We start from the raw sequence: 27,487 nt of genomic DNA on the forward strand, positions 1-27,487 counted from the left end.
ATCAGTGTTATATACTGTAGAACAATATTTCTTCAACAGTTCATAATGATGATGAGCTAATGATGAAGTAACAACATCATCAGTCATTATAAACTGTTTAATCATTTGTCAGTCAGTTCTAATGCTTCAGTATTCAGAACAGACTCAGGTTTGAACAGGACCAGTGAAGAGCCCCTCCCCCTCTGTGCTCTCACCAGGTGTTAAAGGTGAGCAACGATGGTAGAGACAGTACCCTGCTGGCTCTGGGAGAGGCCTTCACACCAGGAAGTGACAGTAGACACTTCTGCCAGCCCACTGACGTGGCCGTGGACCCAGAGACCGGAGACATATTTGTGTCTGACGGATACTGCAACGCCAGGATCCTCAGGTTCTCTGCTGAGGGCCAGTACCTGTCTGAGTGGGGAGCAGGTAGGAACCAGACTCCTCACACACCTTTTTGTTTTAGTATGTTTTTGGGGACCAGTTATTGACATAATGCAATCTTCAGCCTCTTACCCATCACAACTGAAAACCTGACCCCGACCTAACCCTTAAACCACATCTCAAATGGACATTTACACTTATGGGCTCCAGCATTTTGGTCCCCACCAAGCTGGTGGACCCCATAAGTAAAGTGGGCTCCCGGTTTTTGGAACCCATGAATATAGTAAAACAAGCCCGTACACACACACCTGCATGTGTTAAAGCAGGTCTTGTCAGACCAAGGCTCCTGGTTCAGTCGTGTGTAAACAGAATGAACATTCACAGTTTCACCTCCCTCAAATGTAAATGACCCAAATTTCTTCTGTTGTGTTACAGGTGTTATTTCTGTGTTTATGTCCACTTTTCCTCTTTCTGCATCTGTTTTTAACACACCCACTAATGAGTCAGTGAATGTAACAGACACACTGACTCAGGGGAACATGAACAGGAGCGCACCTTTGGGCTCACTACTCACCGCAGCGGCTTGGGTCTTAAAATCAGAATGAATTTAACATTCTGACAACTGACAGTAACAGTGGTCCAAGTCATATAGACGCTACGTTTCTCTACAGTTTCATAAACATAGAACTTTAATGTGAATGAATGTGGAATAATTACATTTTTAGGTCAGAATACCTGCAGCTGCACCAGATCATTATGATGATGAGTCATCATGGCGGCTGATTCACTGAGAGCGCTGATGATTTTTTTGTTTGTTTTGTTGTTTATTTGTTTTGTTCCTTTCGTTTCTTCGTCATGACTGTTTAACCGTGACACTTTCTGCAGTTTGTTAGTTGTTAGAAAACGTTGTCAGTCCAGCAGCTGTCTCATGGTCTTTATGCAGATCTCTGTCCAGGTGAACAGCCTCCATCACCTGTGTTCCCCTGTCCTTCCAGATGTCACAGCTCTGTGATGGATGGTTTTAGTTTTGCTCCTGGGAAACAACAGCTGTGTCCCAATTTAGGGGCCACATCCTTAGGAGGACGCGGCCTACGAAGGTGGGGTTCTTCGTCAACAGCTGTTCCCGCCCTTACCATTGCATCAGAGAGCGCAGCTCCTGTCGCCTAGCAACATTGACGACACAAAATTTTTTCCACAGAAACTTGAGGTTTTAAGGCCCTTGGTTTTAACAGCTGTACCGTTAGCTGTTGAACTGAGCTGAAACCCAGAACTTACATTTAACAGTGTAACCCTCAGGCTCTCTGTCAGTGTTGTTTGCTGCCAAAATATTTGATTACCATTGTGTGCTGGATATTACATTACCAGCACACAATGAATCTTGGGATTGATTGGACCCTGAAGGATCCACATGTTGGAGCCTTTGCTGTCTAATAAAATAAGGACGCATTTGAAGGAGCCTTTGAAATTGGACAGAGTAGTGGCACCACGGGGACGTGGTCTGCAGGATGAAGCCCCTGAAATGGGACTCAGCTCATATAGTGATTAAAACTTTCCCACAAATGGAGCAAAACAGGAAACCTTACACAGGGTTAGAGAGAGTTTGGTGAATCCGACTGATGAAATCCTGACCGAGCAGTGAGATGTTTAGTTTGAGTCGTCCTGTTTGAATTTAATTTGACCTTCTTTAGCTGTGAATCTGAAAAACTGGTTCAGCTTCTTACATAACATGACACCGTAAGCTTCTGTTGTACTATGTGTATATATATTTATATATTTCAGTAGGTTTACACACCGCTGGACACACCCTCAGCTCTCTGGTCTCATGTCTCTGGCTGCAGGCTCGTCAGACAGGAGGAGGCGGGTGCCGTTCCAGGTCCCCCACAGCCTGGTGTTCCTCCCTGACAGACGGGAGGTGTGTGTAGCCGACAGGGAGAACGGACGTATCCAGTGCTTCATCGCTGAGACCGGAGAGTTCGTCAAGGAAATAAAGAAGGAGGAGTTTGGAGGGGAGGTGTTTGCCATCACCTACAGCCCTGCTGGAGGTGAGTGAAGGACTGAGCTGGGCAGGACCTTCATGGAACAAGTGGACATTACAGTGAATGAGAAATTCATAGGAAAAACATTTATATGTATATCTTTTTAATAAACTTGCATAAATAAATAAAATATATATTGATAACATCATATAAAAATGTATAATAGACATTTTTAATGAATGTAGATGTACAAATTTTACTACAGCTATTTCATCTATGTTATGAACTAATATCTCCTTTTATCCAGAGGATGTATCAGTGTGATAATATCCTCTTATAGGTGACATATATGGCAACATCACTCTTAATACAGGGACATATATGTTAAATATTACATTTCTGTATGAGTGAGAATAGAAAACAAGGGCCACCATGTTGCCAGGAGTTGAAAAGTTGTGCTGCAACTGCAGCCGCCTGAACACTGAAGGCACCTTGCTTCCCGCAAGGTTTTAATGTCATGTGACATGGTGACGCTGCACAGCGCCAGCAAAAGCCTGACAAAATTTCCAACCAGCATGCAATGTGTTAATAAGTCCAGCATCACGTCAAGTCGGCGCTGCGCATCGTCACATAAAGTCGAACACATCTAAAGATGCTGATGTGATCGATACGCAGGGATAAAAGTCAGGAGATATTAGCTAGAAATGCTCCTTTAACACTGTGTGTGTGTGTGTGTGTGTGTGTGTGTGTGTGTGTGTGTGTGTGTGTGTGTGTGTGTGTGTGTGTATAGAAGGCTTGATCTTTGCAGTAAATGGAGAATCTCCGTATCACTCAGCTCCACTCAGAGGGTTTGTTATAAATTACTCAACAAAGGACATTTTGGATACGTTCAGCCCAAACAAGAAGGTAAACACACACACACACACACACACACCTCACTCATTCAGTCCTATATATTCTGTGGTGTAGGCTGTGTATGATTAAACACTCATTCATCATCTTTGCGGCTGTTTTGACGTAGTTGTTGGTACGAGGTCTCGACCTCCTTCACGTACATGTGACAGATGTCCAGTTATTACATCCTGTCTCTGGTGGTCGTCCACAACTCACAGAAACCTTTGTGACTCTCATTCTGTTACCTGAGTAGCAGGTGAGACGTACCTGTCCAGGTTTGGTTTCAGTGTTCCAGTCTGTGTGATCCAGAAAACCTAAAGCAGATTAATTACATGTATCTACTATATGAATTAGAGACTGCTGATGCAAACACAGGTCAGAGTTAACCTGGTTACAGTAAGTTGGTTTGTCTTGCTCCGGACCTCTACATGAACTGGACTGCGATGACACCGGCCTTTAATCTGTGTTTTCCTTCATCTGCAGGAGTTTAAAATGCCTCATGACATCGTGGAAACCAGGGATGGCAGCGTGTTTGTCGGAGATGCAGGCAGTAAATCAGTCTTCAAGTTCACCACTGAGAGTAAGATCAGACCGGACGTTCTCCGTCTTAACTTGTGTGTGTGCGTGAGGTCAAACAGATCCACTGTTTTCTTCAGTGTTTGCAGAAGTTTAACTGCCTTCCTGTAATTTAACTTGTGTATAAGAGTTTTATTAAACTCTGTCCACCACCACAATTATAATTTTTTTCCTTCTTAATTTTCCAGAGTCTCATCGTTCTGTAAAGAAAGCGGGAATCGAGGTTCAAGAGCTTGAAGGTGAGTGTTCAGAGTTTCAGACTGTGTTCATCATGTTAGTATATGTACTTCCTGCTGACAAAGAAACACACACACACAACAGTGGAATATGAGACACATCAAAACACATGCACACAATGTTTAACGTACAGGCCATTACATCAGAGGCTCGTCACCCTGATAAAAAATTTCTCTCTGTGTAGAAATGGAGACGATCATCCAAACGAAGCTGAGGCCTGAACACAACATGTCGAAGACCGCAGCCGTCCAAGAGAAGCAAGCTGTGGCTCAACCGCCTCAACCACAGAAACAGAGAGAGGAGGATGAGGACGAGAAGAAGAAGAGTGCAGTGAAGTCCAACAGAGGGGGTGGTGTACTTCCAGCCATCATCACCACACTGCTGCTCATCCCTCTGGTGCTGGTCATCTCCATAGGAGTCTTCATCTGCTGGAGGAGGAACAGTATGTATGACGGTTAGATGCTGTAGTGAAGAGGGTCCGTCAATAGACCAGGCCACAGACCTCCATATGGCAGGACACGTTTTATATATAAATCAGTGGATTTTGTCCCCAAACAATGAAGTTATTCAAGAAGCGCTCCTCAGTGTGCGTTTGGTGCTTGTAAATCAGTTTTGATAGTAAGTGGTATCTGAGGATATGACCTGCACAGTTTTAGTCTACAGGACCAATCAGGACGAGTTTATGTGACAGAGGAGCCGTAACAATTGGACTTGGAGAGAAACATTTCTAAAGCTTTTATAGCTCTACGATTGAGGAAGCTCTTGAGTTAGAAGATATTTGTTCAGAGCAGGAAAAAGAAGAGAAAGAGCAGGGAAAGAAAAGGAAAGGGAGAGAGGGAGGGAGGGGAGACACAACACCAAGATCAACGACATAAAGGAAGCCGATAGAGAGTGTGTTCGCATCTTTCTTACACAGATCAGATGATACAATGAAGCATAGGCATTAATGTAAAACATGTTTACCTTTTAGCTTTTACTCTAAATACAAAGCTTTTCCTGAAAATAGGAATGAACCCTGAAACCAGTTCACTCTGCTCTGTGGTCTTTTCTAACAGCTGGTCAGTGTTCAGCTAAATATTCTGAATATTGTATATTTTCAGACCGATGTGAGGTGAAAACTGAACCCAGTTCTGTGGGAGGGATCTTGGGAAAAATACGAGGTAAGTCATTTCTGACATTAAGATAATTTTTACCCATTGTATTTTCACTTGTGCAGGTAACCGGTTCTCTGACCTGTACTATGTAGTAATCTATGACCTCAATCTCCAAACAAACATGGTTTCTCTACACACCAGTGGATCTGAATTTCACAGGATGACATCAGTGTTACTGAACATTGACAGTACATGCAGACAGACAGAGAGTAGCTCTGAACAAGAACAGCCTGTGCTTGTGCAGTCATCTAGCAGGCTACACCTGTTAGTACAACATCCACTGATAACTACCAAATAGATTTTCTCAGCTACTGTGCTCACACATTTGAGTTACATGAACATTTCCATTTCTTTGACAGCCGGTGAAGCTCGTAACATGATTCACTCTGCGATCTGAAACTAGGGATAACTGGTCTCAGACCTATTTTTCGGCCCCAATCCCATCCTTGAAAGGTTCAGAGGAAACACTTTTTGTCATATTTGCTGAAACTGTCACTCCTGACAGCTTAAAAAACTTTTAATACTCTAAGTATATTTTTCTTATAATACTAATGTACCTTTAGTTAAGAAAAACTTATGAATTGAAGGTATGTATTCTTGAGTCCTTGTTGAGAAGGATACATCGGTCTGTCGGTGACGTGTTGCTTCCTCCTCTGCTCAGGTAAAGCGGTGGGCACTCTGAATCTGGGGAACTTCTTTGCGTCCCATAAGGGTTACAGTCGTCAGGGTTTCGACCAGCTGAGCACCGAAGGCAGCGACCAAGAGAGGAACGACGAGGACAGCAGTGACTCTGAGAACGAGGAGTACTCTGCTCTGCCGCCTCCTCAGTCCTCCTCCTAGACGCTCTGGGCCCAGCCACCTTCTGCTTACATTGCCAAGATGTATGTTATTCATCAAGTGTGTAACTGTTGTGTTAGCTGCCAATCTTATTGTTTATATATTTAAATATATACTGTATATAAAATAATTTGGTATAATTTAGGCGGTTTATTTAATCTTTATTTAATTTAGCCGAGGTCTTGATACAGCCTCGGTGACACATTCACACATAAGAGTGTCAAAGATTTGTTTCCCCAAATCAAACAGCATTAGTGGAATTATTATAATTATGATCAGCACAATCCACAGGGACAAAGATTTAGCCTTAAAAGAGAAGAAGAACCTGCTGATGGGCTCAGATCAGTTTATCCTGGAGTTTCCCTTGTTTCAGGAACTTTGTCTAAATTCCTGAAATGAGTTTTTTTTTTTTTTTTTTATGGAAACAGGTGAAAACACGTCTGAGCTGGTGACTGGACTTTTATTTTGAATTCATGAGGAAATGTACCAAACTTCACTGAATGACTTTTTTAGAAGGAGAATTTCTACGACTGAAATGTGTTTCATGGTCAGTTCACGTCTTCATTCATTCACACTGACAGTGACCTGTTTGAAAGCATTAAGGGTTCTGTTTTCATGGTGGAGCTGTGACCAGCACACTGACAGCTTCCTGACCGTGACATTGGTGAGAGAGGGGTACACACAGGTGGGCTCACAAAGAGAAACCCTGGTATTTTGGGAGAAGTTGGGTCTTCAGAGCTGAGTTCTTGTCTCAGAACCACATCTCTGGAGCAACGTCACACTGCTGTCAGTTTGTAGAGTTTGTCAACAGGAGCTAACTAAACGCTTGGAGAGAATGTTTTAATGAAACACTCTTCATTGGTGCATGTTGATGAGTTTAAGAGCAGCTTCATTAAACCATTAAACCCCTGCAGCCTCTGACTGTGCCAAACCAGAGCATGGTGCCATCACACCTGGCCATTCACTGTGTTTACCTTGATTACAGGCTGCTACGGAACAAACCACTCACCTCCACCTACATCACACTGGTCAGATGTCAGCAGCTCATGAATCTGTGCATCAGCTCCTCTCCAGGTTTTTAGTTTAAGTGTCATTTCATATGATATGATGTGACCACACATGAGACAGTAGTTATTATATTATTTAGTGTATTTATGAGGCAACACCTCCTCTGATCTCTGTTCACCTCCATCAGCTCTTCTACACTTGGAGCTGCTGCACATCCATGAACGAGAGCAGCAGGTGGAGACGCCCTCACGTCTCTGGTTCTGCTCTGTGTTTATTAGGGCCACGGCCTCTGTGCTGGTCACACTGTTTGCTCCATTAAAACAGGGCCCTGAGGAAAAACAGGAAACTGCTGTTGTCACCTGTTTAGTAGTCTACTGTTTATTTTATTGCTCTGTGTCTGAGTCTGGACTTGTGTTTTAATGACATGTAAACATGTGAGTGAGACTCAGTTGAGCAGAATCAGTTACAGAAGTTTGATATTTTATGATGATTTTACAAACACACAGTTTAACAGCACTGATGAATATACAGCTGAGTTTACCCGGAGAAATGCATCCCTCCCTGCATGAATCTCTTCCATGTAGTGAAGCTGTTCACAACGTAACTGAAGCTGAACTGCTCATGTTTTACATCGGTGACATTTCATTGTAATTTTGTGCCTTTTCATGTGTGTATTCTGCCTTTCTTCAGCACCTGCCATTACAACATGTATCACGGGATGAAAACAGCTGCTGCTGCTGCTAGTAGAGCTTCTACTACACTGATCTCTCTTCCATTCAAGATATTAATAGATATATGTCTATATTTATGTTTGTGTGTGTGTGGACTTGTAATTCTGTCGCTGTGAGGACCACTTTGAGTCGTAGACCTGAACCAGTGAGGACGCTGTCCAGTCTTCAGGTTTGAATCAGGTTTAGACCGGGGTAAGGGGCTATGGAATGCACTATGTCAATGAGTGTCCTCACAAAGACAAAAGTGTGTGTGTGTGTGTGTGTGCGCATGTGTGTGCGCGTGTGTGTGCGCGTGTGTGTGTGTGAGAGAGATTGTGATTGTGTGTGCGGTGCCAATCAAACATTGTTAACAGCCAAGTCTTAGCACTGTCACTGTTGATAATCAAACTACAACTGAAGAAACAGCGTGAACTGAGAAATGAACATCTGACATGTGACTTAAAGGAGCAGTCCGTCTGTTTTAGCTCCTACAGAACGTACTGTACTTTATATTTCTGCTCTCCATTTGAAACACATGCTGTCCTTTAGTCATATAATTAACAGTAATGAACATTGAAGTTTAAAGCGGAATGAAAAGTCAGCACCATAGATTGTAAATAAATATGGACGTAGCCTCTGTGATGTCCCCCACAAGTTCCTAAAGAGCAATTTTGAAGCTCAGAGTGAGCTGCTCCACCGTCACCATCTTGGCAGTGACTGACTCCGCCCCTAACTCCCAGCTAATCCTAAATTGGGCAAAGAGGAGGGGCATGTGTGGAGCAGAGACTTTGGTGTATGCTGGATTATGGCAAGCATATACTCAAAGACACTCAAAGAGGCCACGCCCTCAATTCTACATAACTTTAAGGCTTAATAAAACAGTTTCTGTACCAGGCTGTAAACACGTTTATTTCTGCTGTAAAGTTGGACATTTAAACATCTATGGGGATTGACTCACTGTTGGAGCCAGACTCTAGTGGTCATTAGAGGAACTGCAGTCTTTGGTTCTCCAGTGTTGACTTCATTTTTCAGCCCCAGAGGCTGATACTTGGTCTGCACTGCATCACCTAACATTACAGGTCTGCAACTACCAATTATCCCATTATTGATTAATCTGGCAGCTGGTTTCTTGATCACTTGATCAATCAGCTCATCTATGAAATTTCAGAAAACATTTATAAATACCCACATATATTCCCCAGAGCCTAAACAGCTGGAATTGTCCTTTAAATGTTTGTCTTCATATTTTGAATGGATCCACAGCAGAATCCAGTTTAATGAAAACATTCCACTGGGCTCATTTATTGATTTACGCTGCAGTGACTGTATCATGTAGGACAGTAATGATGTAGGATTAGACTCAATGTCAGGACTTGCACAGTATAAAAGGGCTAGGATTAGGATTCTTTACCATTTATCTAGATAACAAAAATCTATATTGTCATTATTCAGTTCAGTCTGAATAGTTTCCACCAGAATCTAACATTCCTCAGTTCACGCTCTCCTTTTCTGTCCACTGCTTCAGACTTAACTTCAAATGATAAATGAATAATCGATCATTTGTGATTGTATAAATGACTCATTTATGAGTAGAACGAATGGAAAACTGAGAATATGGTTGGAAATATCAAAGTAAGTTATTCAGTGAAATCTGGTGTCAACAAACACGAGTCGCCCGAATAACAATGCAACAACTAATATAACCATCAATAGAAGCTAATTCCCAGCACACGCCTCATAAACAGTCACACACAGAGAAACACAGATGTGTTGTTTGTCCATTCAGAACATTCAGTTTCAGTCTGTATTCTCAGGTTTCATTTCATCTGCTCACTCCTTCATTCCCAGCTCTTTTCATCCTTCATCCGTCAGTTTGCCATAAAGTTTGAATGAATGATTTCCTCAACAGCATGCCAGAGAAATGCATTCCTGATGTTGCAGTCACTTGTGGGCTATCTGATATTTATTGTAACACACTGGTTTTGCTGCAAGAGTACTATTTTCAGTAACTATGTTATTTGTGTAATAAAGTGTCTGCAAAGCATCAGAGTGTCCCAGAGGTTGTTGTGTCAGACCAGAGGTTGGATGACTGATGATTTTTCTTAAGACATCTGGTAACATCAACCAGTATGCTTCTTCAGACCATAAACTGTAAATAAAGATGGACGTAGTCTCCGTAACGTCATCCGCAGGTTTCTGAAGAGCAGTTCTTGAAGCTGCTCCTCTGTCACCACCTTGGCGGTGTCTGGCTCCGCCTAACTTCCAGCCAATCCAAAGATGGACAAAGAGGTGAGGCGTGTGTGGAGCTGAGACTTCATCGAGGTGCATGATGCCAGACTGTGACAAGTATAGCTCCCGTTAGCACTGTTAGAAAGCTAACCCAAAGGTAATTCATTTCCTGGCTAATTAGCTAGTGAACTACCCACCAGTCACTCAAAGCGGCCATTCCCTAAATTATGCAGAACTTTAATCCACAATAAAATGTAAATGGGTGTGTTATATAAAGATTCTCCCCAGAACAGTTGTCATGAAGGAGGAAATTAGCTCTAGAGACCAAAACTGTTTTTGTACCAGGCTGTGAACATGTTTATTTCTGCTGTAAAGTCATTTGGTCTTCTGTCAATGACATCATATCCTCAATGTGCTTTTATCTAATTTTCAGCCAAATACACTTTTTACACCTTGGGGGTTTTCAGCTCTATGTTTGAACCAGTCTGATTCATAAGTTATCAGAGAAACAATCAGAACAAAGGTTAGCATCGATCTCAGCTCCAGCTCTTCCCTGAGTCTCTGTCCTCCGTACAGCGTCGCTCAAACTCTGACTTTAAATGTCAAACTGCTTCATTCAGTGTTTTTAATGGTTAGAATCACCAGGTCTGTTTGATTTCCTGAACCGATGACACTGAAGGAATCCAAACCGGGAGGAGCTTACGGTGATGGTGGTGAAAACAACAACTCCCATGATCCCACACTATTTCATGACGTCATCCAACGCTGTCTTGTCTTATTGTTTCGATTGAGACCCCTAGAGGCAGAAGTTATTGACTGTGCGTCTAATATATGATGGAAGTGATGGATTTGTCACTGATGACGATGGAGGCTTGATGGAGGTGTCATCTTTACCTCCTTTATGTGATGGATTTTCTTTGAACCGTGTTGCGGAATTTTGAAGGAAAACCATGGTTTAATATTCTAATAGTTTTGACCTCTAATTCTGAGATCGGGGAGCACAGCAAGACAACACAGTCTGATATAAGTGATGAGATAATGTATTGAGACAGTAATGTGGAGCTGCTGTGTCAGGTGCAGATCTAAAGACTGTGTGAAAATAACATTTAGATGTTAAAATGTAAAAGTGTAAAAATGTATATATGTGTGTTTGTGTATATATATATATATATACACACACACACACACATATACATATTTCACACATATTTTAGTATCAGAAGTACAACCATGTCAGTTCAAGTAAAAATAAAACTGCAGTGTATCAATCTCTCTGTTCAGGAGGTAATTGGCTGCAATCTGCCACTCCTCCAGGGCCTTTTGATAACAGCTCTGTATAAGTGCAGTCATTTAGCATGTAAACCTGCAGGACCCTGTTGAAACGGCTCCAGGATCTGGTTTTATCTCAGTCGTCTCATTCACCAGTGAATAAGCAGACGAGCTTCAAGCTGACATCACCAGTGGCTCATGGGATTAGGTCCAATAAGCTGCTTTACGTTGAGAATAGAAACAATAAGAAGTGGAGCAGACGATGTGGACAGTGAGGAAACGCAGCAGCTGCTCTCAGACACAGATACAGACTCATACAGACACACAGACACATACAGAGACACACAGACACATACACAGACATACAGAGACACACAGACACATACACAGACATACAGAGACATACAGAGACATACAGACATACAAAGACACAGAGACATACAGAGACAAAGACACAGAGACATACAGAGACAAAGACACAGAGACATACAGAGACAAAGACACAGAGACATACAGAGACAAAGACACAGAGACATACAGAGACAAAGACACAGAGACATACAGAGACAAAGACACAGAGACATACAGAGACAAAGACACAGAGACATACAGAGACAAAGACACAGAGACATACAGAGACATACAGTCCGCAGGTCTTTCTCAGATCTGACTCTTCCAGCTTTGATATCAGGACTTATCAGACACCAAAGGTAAGTCAGCTGTTTATTTGTGTTTCTGAAGGTAAACTCTAATTCACCAGGTCATGTGACCCCAGAAATCAAAGCTTTTTAACAAGTAGTTAAATGACAGTAATTTCTTTATTCTTCTGAAAGCATCTCTGCAGCTTCTCTGTCAGTTTTGTATTAAGACTGAATGTCTGTGCTTGTCATGTGGAAATCATCTGTTTTCTCGTGTTTCTCATTAAAATATATTCATGTAAACGTTGTAATTATTAGACATTAAGTTGTTTCCAGGTTTATCTATTTATAGCCAGAGTTCATTCAGATTGAATGAATCCTTTACTTTTGACCAGCAGCTTAATCAGGGATCGGTTCAGTCTGTTGGCAGCAGCAGGTGCAGGTGCAGGTGCAGGTACAGGTGCAGGTTCAGGTGTTTGATGGGCGTGGTCACACAGTCATGTACCTTTAAACACCTGTGATATTCCTTCAGATCAGAGCTGTGGAGCTGATTCAGCATTTAATCATTATTATAACCATTATCATTATTACTAGTAGTGGCTGTAGTATTGATGCTGCTGTTGTATTGACGTATCTGGGATGTTTCCACCTCCATGTAAAGTAAGATATCCCAGAATGCACAGAGCAAAGATTTCTGCCAAACAAGCTGACACTCACTTCCAGTTTATCTGAAGCCCAGTGTTTGTCTTCCTCATGTTCCTTCCCTCCACACAGAGAACAACAGGTTTGCTTCCATATGAAGTGTTTCCCATAGTTCAGTGCAAACGAGGCCACATGAGATTCACTCTGACAGATGTGAGGTTAGCATGTGAAACATCCAGTTCAAGTGTTTAAAGGTGAATCCTCTGTATTTTGATGTCTCCTGCAGTTGATGTGAGTCTGTGCTGAAGAATGAGTAAGAGGGGGAGGAGGAGGAACAGCAAGAGGAGGAAGAGCTCCAGCAGCAGCAAACGTGAGTCGCAGCTTTGGGTGGAGGGGGGTGGAGGGGAGGGTGCAGCGAGGTTAATCCTGTGCTTAGCTGAGTCACATTTTTCCCACACCTGCACGCAGTTTGCCAAGACCTGGACGGCTTCAGACCAGTAGAGGGACAGTGATGGGCCTGGGTTTTATAGACTATGTTTTATTAGGCTGATCACTGCTGCCACAGAGCATGTGCTCAACCTGTCCACATCACAGAGGCCATGCTGCCCCCAGTCTGTGTTCACATTCCTTTACTCCAGCAACCGACAGATCACCACCAACAATTTAACATTCTTCAATTTCACTTAATGAAATAAAATGAGAATTAATAGCTAATATATAATATAAATTAATAGCAATTTGTAGGTTCTAAGCCCTGTGAGCTCAACAGAGAGAAGAGGCCGAGTTTTAGCCAATTATGCAAATTGGCTAAAAGTCCATCAGTGTCGTCTGTCACCACAGATGCTACGTACTTTTGGCGCCACCATCGGGCTGACTGAGATCATATTTTCTGTGAAGCATTTACACATAATTTCTAGTTATGATGCCAATTCTAGCATCTCTGGCCCCGCCCATTTTCATCAATCAATATACCACTTAAGATTTATACTTTAATATTTGCCCCCAGAACATGTCTACCAAATTTGGTGGAAATCTGTCCACCAGATTTTGAGGTACACATTTTTAGCAATTGTGGCGCCTTTTGTGACGATATTTTAGCTGCTCTTTCTCATTTATAATAGACATTTGTGTTTTTGTCCCCTGTATACCAAATTTGGTGTTGCTAAAATGAAAAAGTTCTATTCATATTACTGTCTTTCTAATTATGCTTTAATTTGAATGGTGCAAGAGGCTTTTTTTGTCACCTCACATGAAGCGTGCCACAGTCAAATCCAGATAGGATTGCATTTGTAAGTATTTGATTGGCCAACACTGACCGTCACTGATGTTTCATTGTGATGCAGAAAAGGTCAAAGTCATCAGACACTGCATCCAAAAACATGCAGCATGTGCTCTTGGGAGACGTGAATGTGAATGTTATTCTAGTTTATTGTCTTCAGAGTTATTTTGGGGGCATTGTTATGTCTCCATCAGAGAGGACAGTGAGAGACACAGAGAGCAGAGATAGACATGCAGCAAAGAGTCCAGGTGGATTTGTGCTTATGTGATATGCGCCCTGACCTCTCAGCTAGTTTATTTTAACTTTCCATTCATCACACTTCCTTCACACAGAGATGAACCAGAAGCAGAGATGAGACAGTAGCTGGATTCATTCTTCACACAACTTCAACCACAACAATCTGTAACTTCACTGTCCCTGTTCGTACAGCTCATCACCTCTCACTGCTCTCTATGACAGGAGCTTCTTCACTCCTTTGAGCATCTTCATCTTTTAGATGTGTTCAGATGTCACAGAACAAACTGCCTAACTTGAGTCAAGCTGACCCTCAGGTCCTCTGTGTCAGCTCTGTCGCTGTGTTAATGCTGTGGTCTCCCTGAATGAGGAGCCACATGTTTAATCTGATGCACATCAGGTCGCCCTGTAACAGGAAGGCTGTGTGTTTCATCTATTTCTCAATGTTTCATGCACAGGAACAAACATACAGGCGTTTTTTATTCAAACTCGGTTGTCATGGTTACAATGATAAATACGCAGACTATACCGATAGCGGTGTACCTACCTTCATCGCCATGGTTACTATAATAACGCTCATGGCTTGGTTAGGTTTAGGTTAGGTTTAGGAAAATATCTTGATTTGGTTTATAATAAGTACTTCATCAACATTACATGATCTTTGTCGTCATGGTTACAATAGTTGGTATATTGGTGTCATATTCCTGTTTTTTTGACCCATCCATCCACCACCACTTCCTCTTGACAATGACTTTGTCTCTCTTTATACTTCGTCAACGCACTTTTCCCTTTGCTCCTGTCATAATTAATACAACCACTAGATGTCACCTAGCAACAAAAAGGAACTATGGGTCATAATAACCTGCTGCACAGACGACCTATGGGCTTGTTTCTTTTACATCTTTGAAGTGTAGATATAGATTATGAACAGGTGATATGGGTAAAATGTTCTCTCATGGTTTATGTTCATGTTACATCATGGATGTATGTAGTAATCTGTAAAATCTATTTAAAAGTGTTGATCATCATCTTATGTTGTCCTGAGTCCTGTCACATCTAATCATGTGTTAATGTCTGTTTGCTGCAGTGTTGTGTTTACTGCTCTCCACTTGTTTTCATGATTTTAACATTTTTAACGTGCTGTGTGCTGTCTGTTTCTTTCAGAGAGTGTGTCACCGTTCATCTTTCACAAGCAGAACCACAGTAACAGCGTCTGCTACAAAGATGACGTCGTTGAAAAGGGTGAAGCCGACTCTCAGACGAAGGAGAACGCTCTGTCGGGATCTGAGGACGAGGAGAAAAACAACAGCTCTCCACCCAAAGAGAAAAGATTCAAACAAGATAATCACCTGAATTTGTTTCCAAACCAAAGAAGCATTTACACTAAAACCACAGAGGACAAGGAGAAAGGTGTGAAGATAGTGACATCGGTGTCCGTCAATGACGTGGAGGATTCATCCCCAAAGATCCTGTTCCAGCAGCTGCATGAACCCTTATCTGAAAACCAGACCGGCCAAGCAGCACCGGTCACTAACATCATGAAGATCAACTGCTCCGGGTCCAACGTCAAACTCGAAATCCAGGAAGTTCTGCAGCCAAACTCTTCTGGCATTAAGACCACGTTAGTCTTCATGAATGAAAAGGGGGACAGTGCTAAGACAGTTTTTGAGAGCAGGTGTGAGAGGACCTGGATCCCAAACAACGAGTCACCTCAACACCTGACCAATCACAGCGAGGATCACAACATTAACTACACTTTTACTTTTGGCAGCACAGAGGGACACAGTGCTTCAGTCAGTCCAACAAGAACATGGCAGAATCCAAACTACTGTTGGTGCTGCAGTGATCACAGACAACTGATATCTACAGACTCTACACACCGTCCTTCAAACGCACTACCACTGTTCAACATCAGAGCTCAGGAGAATAGGAAACAGTTTCACAAAAGCTTCAGCACTGATCAATTCTGGGACGTTCCTCCTCCACAGGAGTTTGCAGACATCAGGTGTAACACTTTAGAGGACCTGACCTTTGACCTGGCGTCCTGCAGGATCGGTTCCTGTGGTCCTGCTCATGGACAGTCAGGGGAACTTCACACAGCGCCCAACTTCACCTGTAAAGAAGAACCTGGATGTCCTTACTCTGCAGAGGCAGAGGCTCCATCTTTTGATCACTTATCAGAATCTGATAACTACGATTCCATGTTCATGAGACCCTCCCTGTCCACCAACAGGTCCAGCTTCACCAAGGAGTTCATCAGCTGTCAGAAGAGAAAGTCCTGGATCAGGAACAACAGCATCGCCATCGTGGAACACAAAGCGTGTCCACTACCAAAGAAGAGACGCCAGACATTTCCTAGGATGTCAGAAGGTCTGGGACTGATGCAAGAGGATCTGCTGCTACCCTACAGCGAGTCTTTCTCCTCTATGGTCATGTGCTCACTTTCTCCCCAATCTGAGAGGCCGAGTAGGATCGAGCAGGCCAATGACAGGTTCCCACAGACTAAGGGGAGCTCTAACCTGGATGTCCCAAACAGCCTTGATGGGAGGGCATCATCGCTCAGTCCGTTCTGTATGAGCAGCTTTGAATATAATCCTGATGATGTGTTTACTGTCAATGAACACGGTCAGAAACGGAGCAGCATCAGAAACCACGGTGAAGATCTCAGACACCAGGATTTCAAGCAGAGTGTTGGTAGAGATGTGGAGAGTCTGGACACTGATGACTGTGAATATAAAGTAGATCAGAGTGAAGTCGCAGACAGTGGCTTCGACCAGGAGATGGGGGAAGTGGAGTATCACAGTCCGGAGCCCCTCAAAGAGAAACTGAGCCAAAGAGCTCTGTCTATCCAGGTCATCCCTCCATCCTGCAGCGGCTCAGAGGAGATGGTCCTGCAGAGCAGTCCGGTCCTGCTACTGCACAACAAGGTGGACGATTCAAACCCACACAAACACAACAAGTCCTCAGTCATGACAATCACTGTTGGTGCACTGGAGCAAAGGTTCCTGCAGATGGACTCCAGATCCTCTCTGGGTGGTGGTTTGGAAAAACCTCTTGCAGGCCCTGTGAGAGACTCCTGCATTTCCCCTGCACTAGACAAAGACTCATTAAACACCCATGAGGTGACAGAGGAGACTGAGTCCAAACCATTGAGTGAACAAACAGAAAATACCAACACAGCGTCCAGTGATCTGCATCTGGACCCAGGAAGGAAGACTACAGAGGAACCTGCAGTCTCTGCTTCCTGCCCAGGAGACACAGAAGTCCACGTTAAAGAGCAGCGCAGTAAACAAACGGTCTCCAGAGGTAGTCACAGTAATGCCTTCAAATATGTCATGATCAGCTGATTTCAGGAAAATATTTACATGAAACTCACCAGGTGTGAATGCTGACTAATCACTTCCAGGTTCCATAGAGACCAAAGAGCACCTGAAGCCAGTGGCCCACAAAGACCAGGAGAGCAGCTCAGACCACTGGGCCAAGAGACGGAAACTCTTCAAAGAGAGCAAACAGTGGAGCTCAGCTGGAGGAAGCTCTATCACCAGTGACATCACTGAGGAATCAGGTTGAGTATCTCTGATGCGTACCACTCATTCACACAAGAGGTCATTGATTATCTGCAACGGAGTATTGTTTTACTGTATGAAACCAGCTGAGACTAGACTGAAACCAGCTGACACGAGACTGAAACCAGCTGACACTAGACTGAAACCAGCTGACACTAGACTGAAACCAGCTTATACTGGATGATAATACAATGCCATGTTGTCTTGAATATGCTAATGAGATTATTACCATCATCTAGCAATATTTAGCGATCGACAGCTTTAGCTACTTTCCATTGATAGTAGTTGTTTACAGTGGTTCCACAGTTTTTGGTCCAGCCATAGACCAGGTTCTGACCTGATCTTGTTTACATGTGCACAGTAGTTGCAAACAGGTTCAGTGTGAATCAGAGTTCCAGTGTCAGATCCTGTTCATATCTATTGCACTGCATCATGCATATGTGTGTTTCTGTGTTCCAGTGTCAGAGGACACTCGCTCCATGGACATGACGATTCGAGACAATGAGGACAGAGGCTTTTACATGGAGACGTTCCACTCTTCAGCATGGATTTACCAAGGAGACGATGAAGGCTCAGGGGCCATTACCCCCAACCTCAACAGCAGGACACGAGCCGTCTCAAGTAAGAAAAGAAAATACACTTTATTCAATTTATCTGGAAACATTCATTTAATTGAAATTGCATTCATTCGATGGTTCAATGGAAAACTGACACTTGCTTAAAGGAGTGCTTCAAACACCAAGCAGAGGCAGTACTGTATCCTGGAATAGGCCAATAGGGCCCCCAGGGACCCTCCTGTGTCCTTCAGGGGGTTCCTGGTGGTCCCCAGCAAAAAGGGGAATCATTTATTTTCACTATAATTCCATCCATAAGTAACACAATGACAGGACGTTTGACTATTTTGGTTTAAACACTTTTTGTAATAAAACATCAGATGAGGGCCTGTGGTTTAATTTGAATCAGTTTAGGGTCCTAGAAGTGAAAAACTCTGATAACCGCTGTTCTATTGATCAGTTCTACACTGACTAACACTGTCTCCTCTCACAGTTCGTGAGAGGACTGTCAGGATCAGCAAAGGCACTGGAGAGTACCCCTGGGGCTTTCGGATACAGTTCTCTAAACCCATTGTGGTTACAGAGGTCGACACAAGTAAGTGAAGCCCTGCTGTCTCATCCAGTTTTGTTTCTGAACTGAGAGCTTTAGTTTTTCTGAGGTGGTATATTCAGGTTACATTACTTTAAAAAAAAATGTGGCAAATTTGATTTGAAATTGTCCCTGGAAAAAAACCCTGTGGTTCTCACTACTGCTGTACATAGAACAATCAGTCAGGATCAACCTGCCCCAGTCTGCATTCACATGACTGCATCAGTCTGTAAGATCAACACCAACTCATCATTCTTCAGTTACAATTCAGTTCAATTACAGGCCTATTTCCAAACTGCCTTTCTTCTCCAAAATTATAGAAAAGACAGTTGAAAAGCAACTTGTCCAAATACTGGAATTGCACAGGCTGTTTGATCATTTTCAGTCCAGCTTCTATAAAATGTGCTCCACTGAAACAGCTCCTCTAAGAGTCTCGAATGACTTTTTAATGGTTGCAGACTTTAGATAGACGTCTATATTCATCTGTTGCACAAATCAGTTTAGTTCTTGACTTTCTTAAGCCGGACTGTGATACAATGAATTCTGGGTAAATAAAGACTTTATTCAAAATAAAAAATATGGCTGACCGAGGAACCGCTGAGCTCCATTTATCCCAGCACAACATATTTGTCTTTAGGAAGAATTCTACAGTTACAAGGACATTTTACTTTAAGAGGGAAACAGTAAAAAGAAAAATCTGATTTGGAAAAAAATGGCTTCTCTCTCCATAACAATGTCCGCAAACCACAAATTATGAGCCACATTTTCCTGTTTGTTTCTACTGGTCAGCGCAGGTGTCATTGATTGTTACCATGGTAACATTGGTCTTAGGCCTGTGTTAGCCTGTGGGTAAGGTGTCTAATGTTTTTGGTTTAAATGAGTCAGTCTTTATGTTTTTTCTTACTTGCATCGGACTAATCTGTGAGCCACATGAGGACTGGACCAACAAACAGCAGTCTGAAATGTGCCACAGAGCAAGGGTTATTGATACAGTGATGTCATGCAGTTACCTGCGGGCAGGTGTGTGGCAGTAAAAAACCCCAAACAGTCATTTCATCCAACTGATGCTGTTGGAGGTCACGAGAGGCTATCCCAGCATGCACTAGGAAAGAGCAGGATACACCTTAGACAGGTTGCGGTCACATGGCTGACACATGTAGACGGATCACATTCGCAGCAGGGGTCAGTGTGGAGATTCAGGTTCACCTCTGGTCATATGCTGTGACTTCCTTGAGTCTTGTCATGGTGACGTTGCCAGGCAACCAGCAAAGACTGTTCTCTAAGCTGTCTGTTTGTTTAGCTGCTGCCATTTGTCGTTGTCAGTGAAAGTCTCTGTGCTCTCTCTGTGAGTTTAATGTTTCTCTGTGTTTTCAGACGGGGCCGCTGAGGAGGCGGGGCTTATGGTGGGAGATTACGTCCTCGCTGTCAACGGAACCGACGTCACCAGCATCCCTCACTCTGAGGCCGCTGATCTGGCCAGACAGGGTACGCTGTTTCCATCAGGGTGATACTTACACAGCACAGATACTGTAGTTTAATGCAGACAGTGTTTCAGCGCTGAGAGAGCAGAGTCACACACACACAGCAGAGTGTGAGGTGACAGCTCTATGACCTTTCATCAGCAGAGAATATTAAGTAAATAAAAGTAGTAATTCATTTGATGTTGTTGATGTTTTAGGTCCAGATATTCTGACACTCACCATCGGGTCAGACATTGCCTGTGGTCCTAACACCCCCCGCCCAGCATGTCGAGGTTACCTTCATAAGCGCACCCAGTCTGGTCTGATTAAAGGTTGGAGGAAGAGGTGGTTTGTGCTCACACACGACTGCTGTCTGTACTACTACAGACACAAACGGGTGAGTGCCTGCCGCCCCATCTACCACGTACTCTGGTTTCTGAGAGCACGCAAACGTTCTGACTTTCCCTCATGTCCGTCACAGGATGAAGGGAAGAGACAGGCCCTGTCAGCAGTGAAGCTGGAGGGGGCTGAGGTGGGGCAGGACGTGTCTCTGGGGAAACCGTTTGTGTTCAAGTGTCGGCCTCAGTCTGGAAGCCGAGTCTACTTCTTCTGTGCCACGTCCAACCAGGAAATGAAGAGGTGGAGTCCATATAAGACCCTTCTACACCTAATACAGTTTTAGAGATCAATCTATAGATCTATCTATATGATATGTATAGAGATAATCCAATCATTGTTGTAGTCATTTTTAAGGCGCTGGTAATGGTTCCAGTTTCTCAGATGTGAGGATTTGATACTTTTCTTTGTCATACATGACACTAACTAACTAATTTTCACTGTTGGTCACACAAAACAACAATTTTTCACTTTTTATGACATTCATTGATTAACTTCCTATAGAGAGATGTAATATATGACATATGTATCTCTCTGTATCAAGAGTGATGTTGCCATATATTCACCTATAAGGCGATATTTTATAATCACATATATACATCCTCAGGATACATGGAGATATAAGCTTATAACATATATGAAACATCTATAGTAAAATATGTATATGTACATATATTAAAAAATATCTATGATTCATTTTTATATGGTATAATATGTTGTAACCAAATATGGTAAGAATATAGATTTAAGTTACAGTATATATGTAAGTTTATGGAAACACCACACGTGATCAGCAGACTGGGCGATAATGAAAATAATTGTTAGTTACAGCTCTGTTTTTATGTGTATTTAAATTTTCACAAAAAGCTGAATAGAAATGTTGTAAATCTGAAAATCATCTGTAAATACTGTTTAAATAATGTTTGGTTGACTTGCAAAAGCTGCTGTTTTTAATTAAGAGTTGTGACAAACCTGAAGGTGCATGAAGGTGCACGTCTTTGCCTGTGCCTTCAACAGTGACTTGGTTCAGAATTGTTTGTTAGGTTCATGTTTCAGCTCCGTCTTTATGATTTCAGGTGGCTGGAGGCCATGGAGACAGCTATTCACCCTTTTGCACAGGTAACATCTAAATGTGTCATGAATCAAATGGGCTTCAGTGTGGTGAAATGTTAAAACAACTGTTGTTGTTGTGATGGTGGTATTTATCTCAGGTGGATTAGAATGAATGTGTCAGGCTGCTGCTCACACCGGCTCATTACCCATCATACTTAGCCCCGTCATACTTAGCTCTCAGGCAAGCACTAATCTCCTCCATTAATGCCTATGTTGTAGAACCACGTGTGGGTGGATGTCACCAGACACAACTCCAACCTGCCCCCGCTGGCTGTGAAAAGCCCCGAGTGTCTTGGACTGCTTCATAAAATAGACAAGAACAAGGACATATGGGTCCAGCACTACTGCATCCTGAAGGACGGCTGCCTCTACCTGTACAGTGGTATCCGGGCCACTCACGCTCATGGTATGAAAAACTTAAAAAAACTTTAACATATAGGTGATAATGTGACACCTAGTTAGTACAGTATTGTTTAAATGTATTTGTTGTATTATTCTCTTCTTTTTCCTGTTTAATCTCCTGCAGAGATGCAACAATCTCATCTTGTTTATTTGTGGTGTGTTCAATGTAGACAGGTCTTAATGTTACAGAGTCCGCCAGCTATACACCTCTATCACACCAATGTTGTTCTCTTTCCACCCATTTCTTTTTTGACCATTATTTTCTGTCAGTCGGGTCCTCACTGAACTTCCATTATGACGAGGTTGATGAAATAACAGCTGAAACAAAGAGTTGTGTATTGATCAGGTCACATCATCATCTGTGTCCTCAGGTGGGATCTACCTTCAGGGCTACATGGTTCGAGAGCAGCCCTACGGATTCAAGAAGTCCACCATCGAGCTGAAACCTCCGTCTGACGAGTTCAAGACCTTCTACCTCTGTGCTGAAAATCCTAACGAGAACAAGCGGTGAGCTGTTATAGCTTGCAAACCGGGCTGAAACCAGCTGAAAAGAGCTGATACCACTGAAACCAGCTGACACTAGACTGAGACCAGCTGACACTAGACTGAAACCAGCTGACACTAGACTGAGACCAGCTGATACTAGGCTGAAATCAGCTGATACTAGACTGACAGCTGATACTAGGCTGAAATCAGCTGATACTAGACTGAGACCAGCTGACACTAGACTGAAACCAGCTGACACTAGACTGAATGATGATATGACAAGATGATGTTTACAGCACTTCCGCAACAGTTTTCAACCACATCTTCAATTTCCCACATTGACCATACACAAGAGAGATACTAGACAGATCAGACAGATACTAAAATTAGACCTGGTCCAATCATAACTACAAAACAGACTCTGGAAACAAAAGTATGATCAATGTTTATGAAAACAATGGAAATGACATCTCAACATGTGACATTAAGTTCTGGTCTGGATATCATACTGGACAGCTGTGAAGACGAGAGTGAATGTTAAAAATATCTGACTCTTTCTTTGATCAGGTCCTGATTAAATGTTAGATTTATATTTCATTAGACAAAGTTCTCCACTTGGTAATGGTTCTCCTCCAGCATCAGTACAGAACATTTTAACAGTACTGGCTCCGGTTCTGTTACATGATCATCAGCTGAGGACAGATGTTAATGTCTCTGATGTTCTTCACAGATGGATTGTAGCCATCAAAGCTTCCATAAAGAAGTGGCTGCCTCTGCATCAGGCCCTTCGGGAATACATGAACCATCACCCAGAAGAGACCAGAATGTGAGACCCAGTCTGACCACGAGGACCACATCCTCCTCACAGATTACTGTACTTTGTTCTTTGCTGTGGAGGATCATGTCACTCAGGAAAATTCTCATAGACAGAGTCAATCACTCTCTGCCTCTTCATGTATACACAGCTTAGAGTCCAGCATCTCTGCAAATAAAGCAAATATGAGAGATTATAATAAAACAATACTTTATATTTTACACTTCAGTGTCCCTCCTTTTTAAATCTAAGATCTTCTTTCAGTTCCCTGTTAGTTTTCCTGATAGGTGTTTCAGTTTCATCCCTTTTCTCAGATTTCATTTTATATCCACCTGTCATTAAACACCTTTGACCCAGGGATCCATAGATAGAAATAGTCTAACCACTGTGTCTTCTTCTTTTCACTGTAGTTTTTCTCAGTGAAATTATCCTTCACACTCTCTGTCAGCAGCACCTATAGCACTTTACTTCAGCAGTCAGAAGGTTATGGACTGTTTGTGATGTCATCTTAAAGCGCCTCAAACACGCTGTGTCAGGAGTTTCCAGTTTTATACTGCCCTGTATGACTGTGTTTTTCTGCTTCACTGTAAACTCATTATTAGAGTATAAATGTGCTCTTGTGCTTTTGATACTGCTTTAATGCACAGTAAAACAGATAGTAATGAATGTTTTAGCCAAATGAATTCTTCACTATAATGACTCTTTGTTTCCTGGAACTGTGAACAGAGCAAATAAACACAAAAATACCTCAGAGGCATTTATGAGCAAAATAACACTCAATAAAAAATATAAAGTTAAAAGTCACATTTTGTCGAGGTTGATTTAAAACAGAGACTCCATTGCTATGGCTGACGTCAATTCTCATGGACGAGTTCGCTTGCGGGAACCACAGCGATTGGTTGATGAAAGACCATCTGTGGCGGTGACAACGCATGAACAAAAGTAGTGCATTGTCCAAAATGCATCTGTATGATCAGATTTGTGTCGACCCGGGAGAATTTAATTTTACTATAAAAACTTACATTCATTTCTCTCAATGGATAAAAAAACCGAACCTGTCCTAGACGACCTAACTAAACCGCCTATTAGCCACAGCCTGTTGTAGCTGTACCTGTTGTAATGCAGCTGTGGTCCTGGCTGAATATGATCCTTTCAAACAGCTGATCAGGTCACTCTCCATGAAGATCCACGACTCGTGTGTTGATCCTGGACACTGTACAACAACGTCTACAGCTGTACAGGCAGCATCAATACAACCTGTGTGTTGATGGTGTGATTTTGTTTTCATGTTTACAACTATCTCCTCATCCTGCGGTGGTGTAATAGTTTTTACATGCTTCCATCTGTGGCACCGGTCAATCACAGCAGGCTGACCGACCATGAAGCTGCTTCATTTCTCTGTAGTTGTAGAAAGAATTCATATGAATTGTCCTGTGATGTCGGGTCAGAGCGTATTTATTGTTTGGTGGATAGATCGGCTTTTCTCTGTTGCCAACTGGCGCAGCGTTGCCAAACACCACTGAATTTCCGCACTGATTGGGTTGTTTCAGTTGCTAGGAGCTGTTTTTGCATCCCTCCCAAACTAGTAATTCTAAAGTAGTTCAGCATCATTTAAGGTTTCCAAAACACTATGACATGGAATGACAGCAGTTTACCGTGTTAAGTTTTGAACTGATGGTGAAATCCTGCTGAGGCATTTTTTGGGCATTAAATGTATCCTCCAATGTGTTGTCTGTGTGTCCTTTAGAGACTGTCCTTCTGCCAAAAACCAGCCCATAGGTCGTCTGTGCAGCACGTTATTATGACCCATAGTTATGTTTTGTTGCTAGGCGACATCTAGTGGTGGTAGTAATGATGACAGGAGCAAAGGGAAAAGTGTGGTGACAAAGTCCTCGTCAGGAGGAGGCTGTGGTGGATGGATGAATATGACACAGGAGATGTTCGATATCCATGTGAAACCAGCTGTTTATGTTGTTTCTATTACAAAGTTAACCATATTGTTATTGTTGTAACCATGACAATATTGTCTAATGTTGAGGTGGTATTTTAACCCAAATCACAATCTTTAACCAAGTAGTTTTAGTGTCTAAACCTCACCAAGTCATGACCGTTATTATAGTAACCCCAGCCACGATGTGTAGTCCGCTTTCGGTACAGTCACATGTTTATAATGGCAACCATGACAACAGAGGTCTGGTACGCCTGCCATCAGGGCTGCTACTTCAGGAAACACTCCTCTGGTCGTATCAGAGGGTTGAAAAAAACGACCTATATGGTTATTTAGGTTGGAGGATTGGTTGGTTCCTTTTAGACTGGTGGGTTGGTGGAGGGGGCTCTGCCGCTTATTCTGGGGCTCAGTGGTGATAGAGCCCCGGCGCTGTCCTCTGTCCAGCACTGACCTGTCCTTTACAGGCAGGTTTATACATGGACAGATACATGCACAAAGACCATAGGGGGCCACTGTGGCTCAGGAGGTAAAGCGTGATGTCCCAGGTCAGCGGTTTGACTCTCGGCTCCTCCAGTCTGCAGTCTGAAGTGTCCTTGGGAAAAATACTGGATCCAGATTGCCCCCGATGTATGTGTATCTTAGAAAGCTCTAAATGTACAGGGAAAACTGCTGTATGAATGAATGTGTGAATGGGTGAATGTGGCTTCCATTATAAATCTCTTTGTGCAGTAGATAAGCCGAGAAAAGCTCTGTAAGTGCAGTCCATGTAACATTTACTATAGGGATCAGAGTAAACTGTAGTATGAATACTAATGTGTCTGTGTCTGTGTCCGTCTGCAGGTAAGAGGAAACCATGAACCTTTAAACTTACACTGACATTCATTCATGTAGCATGCAGACACTTTTATCCACTTTTTGTTTTTTCTTTTGTTCTTGTTTTAAATGAAAACTTAAAAACCTACCTGTCTGATATGTGAAGCTTCAGCAACACTTTAGGATATAAGCTGTATTTGTCACATCCTGTGAGTGTTGCCACAGTCTGCTGTAACAGTGAGGACAGGTGAACTCAGATTATACAACAGTTAATTCTGACCAAGTAAATTGATTGGATGAGAGACATTCCATGAGTGCTGATATACAGCACTGGGACTTTTAACTACATGTATCACTCCGCTTCACAGGTATTCTATTAACCATTAATCAGTGTTACATTAACAATCGTTATCTGTTTTAGATTGTAATAAACAAAGATGAAAAATATTTCCAGAAATAACATTTGAATTGAATTGTGTATGAGAAGGTCGTCAGAAGAAGATGAAGGGAAGAAGACTGGATACTTCAGCACACCCCTCCATGTGTGATCATATGACATCATCGGATCAGGGAAATGTTTATGTGTTGCTTAGCAACAGTCCAGTACCAGTCCAGTTGCAGAACTATTTGGGATGGCGTAGCGGGCTCATACCTACAACTGAATCACAGCCGTGCTGCTATTCAGTACAACATCATCATCATCACTCCCTCTTGGATGATATTACTTACTAAAAAATTCCAGGGAAATTTTGAGTGCCACGGGGGCTACTGCCGGGATGAGTACATGATTTATTTTCGTTTTTATGTACTTCTATGCCTTTATATACTATGATGTTTTTATGAGGTTTTATGCCATACTGTAGTATGACATTTTTTGACATTTTTATGCCTTTCTATACTGTGACTTTTTTTTAAATTAAATGCCACTCTTCTCGCCATACTATATGTTGATGTTTTTTGGTATTTTTATGCCTTAGTATACTATGATGTTTTGTGCCTTACAATATTATGACGTCTTTTGACATTTTTATGCCTTACTATACTATGACGTTTTTTTAAATTTTATGGCGTACTATACTATGACGTTTTTTGACATGTTCACGCAATAGTACACAATGAAGTTTTTTGGCATTTTTATGCTCTACTATAATATGACTTTTTTTGGCATTTGTTTGCCTGACTATACTATGACGTTTTTTGAAATTTTACGCCATACTATACTATGACGTTTTTTGCCATTTTTATGCTCTACTACAATATATATATTTTTTTGGCATTTTTATGCCTTACTATACTGTGA

General features: G+C 42.3%; 2 protein-coding genes across 5 annotated transcripts in view; both read left to right on the forward strand.

Annotated features, from left to right (window-relative positions):
* Positions 1–9,799, forward strand: part of pam (peptidylglycine alpha-amidating monooxygenase) — a 34,974-nt gene extending 25,175 nt beyond the window's left edge. For 2 of the 4 annotated variants that reach the window (XM_023412637.2, XM_087175715.1), the window contains 8 exons: positions 198–408; positions 2,202–2,405; positions 3,133–3,245; positions 3,717–3,813; positions 3,998–4,048; positions 4,231–4,488; positions 5,147–5,206; positions 5,862–9,799. In XM_023412637.2, coding sequence (XP_023268405.1) covers positions 198–408; positions 2,202–2,405; positions 3,133–3,245; positions 3,717–3,813; positions 3,998–4,048; positions 4,231–4,488; positions 5,147–5,206; positions 5,862–6,040 — 1,173 coding nt within the window. In that variant the 3' untranslated portion in view covers positions 6,041–9,799. Of the gene's footprint in view, positions 1–197; positions 409–2,201; positions 2,406–3,129; positions 3,246–3,716; positions 3,814–3,997; positions 4,049–4,230; positions 4,489–5,146; positions 5,207–5,861 lie in introns of all 4 variants that reach the window. The other 2 variants (XM_023412635.2, XM_023412638.2) reach the window with 1 other exon arrangement.
* Positions 9,800–11,785: 1,986 nt separating this feature from the next.
* pdzph1 (PDZ and pleckstrin homology domains 1) lies at positions 11,786–24,230 on the forward strand. Its single transcript, XM_087175716.1, has 13 exons — positions 11,786–11,963; positions 12,820–12,903; positions 15,211–17,352; positions 17,453–17,611; positions 18,072–18,233; positions 18,660–18,761; positions 20,130–20,240; positions 20,434–20,612; positions 20,697–20,854; positions 21,688–21,730; positions 21,944–22,130; positions 22,498–22,633; positions 23,343–24,230. Exons 2-13 carry the CDS (start codon positions 12,843–12,845, stop codon positions 23,440–23,442), a joined length of 3,540 nt encoding a protein of 1,179 aa, XP_087031842.1. The 5' UTR covers positions 11,786–11,963; positions 12,820–12,842; the 3' UTR covers positions 23,443–24,230.
* Positions 24,231–27,487: the final 3,257 nt, after the last annotated feature.

Source organism: Seriola lalandi, unplaced genomic scaffold (assembly GCF_002814215.2).
Source record: "Seriola lalandi dorsalis isolate HSWRI2012SDOR001 ecotype SW California unplaced genomic scaffold, Sedor1 jcf7180002054484, whole genome shotgun sequence".
In the NCBI taxonomy this organism is placed as follows: domain Eukaryota; kingdom Metazoa; phylum Chordata; class Actinopteri; order Carangiformes; family Carangidae; genus Seriola; species Seriola lalandi.

What these genes read in the sequence shown, in the direction of transcription:
- pdzph1 (XM_087175716.1), top strand. Translation starts at nt 12,843, where the DNA reads ATGAGTAAGAGGGGGAGGAGGAGGAACAGCAAGAGGAGGAAGAGCTCC. An exon ending in GGTTACAGAGGTCGACACAA is followed by an intron (nt 18,762 to 20,129) that starts GTAAGTGAAGCC and finishes CTGTGTTTTCAG; the next exon opens with ACGGGGCCGCTGAGGAGGCG. An exon ending in CGCTGATCTGGCCAGACAGG is followed by an intron (nt 20,241 to 20,433) that starts GTACGCTGTTTC and finishes TTGATGTTTTAG; the next exon opens with GTCCAGATATTCTGACACTC.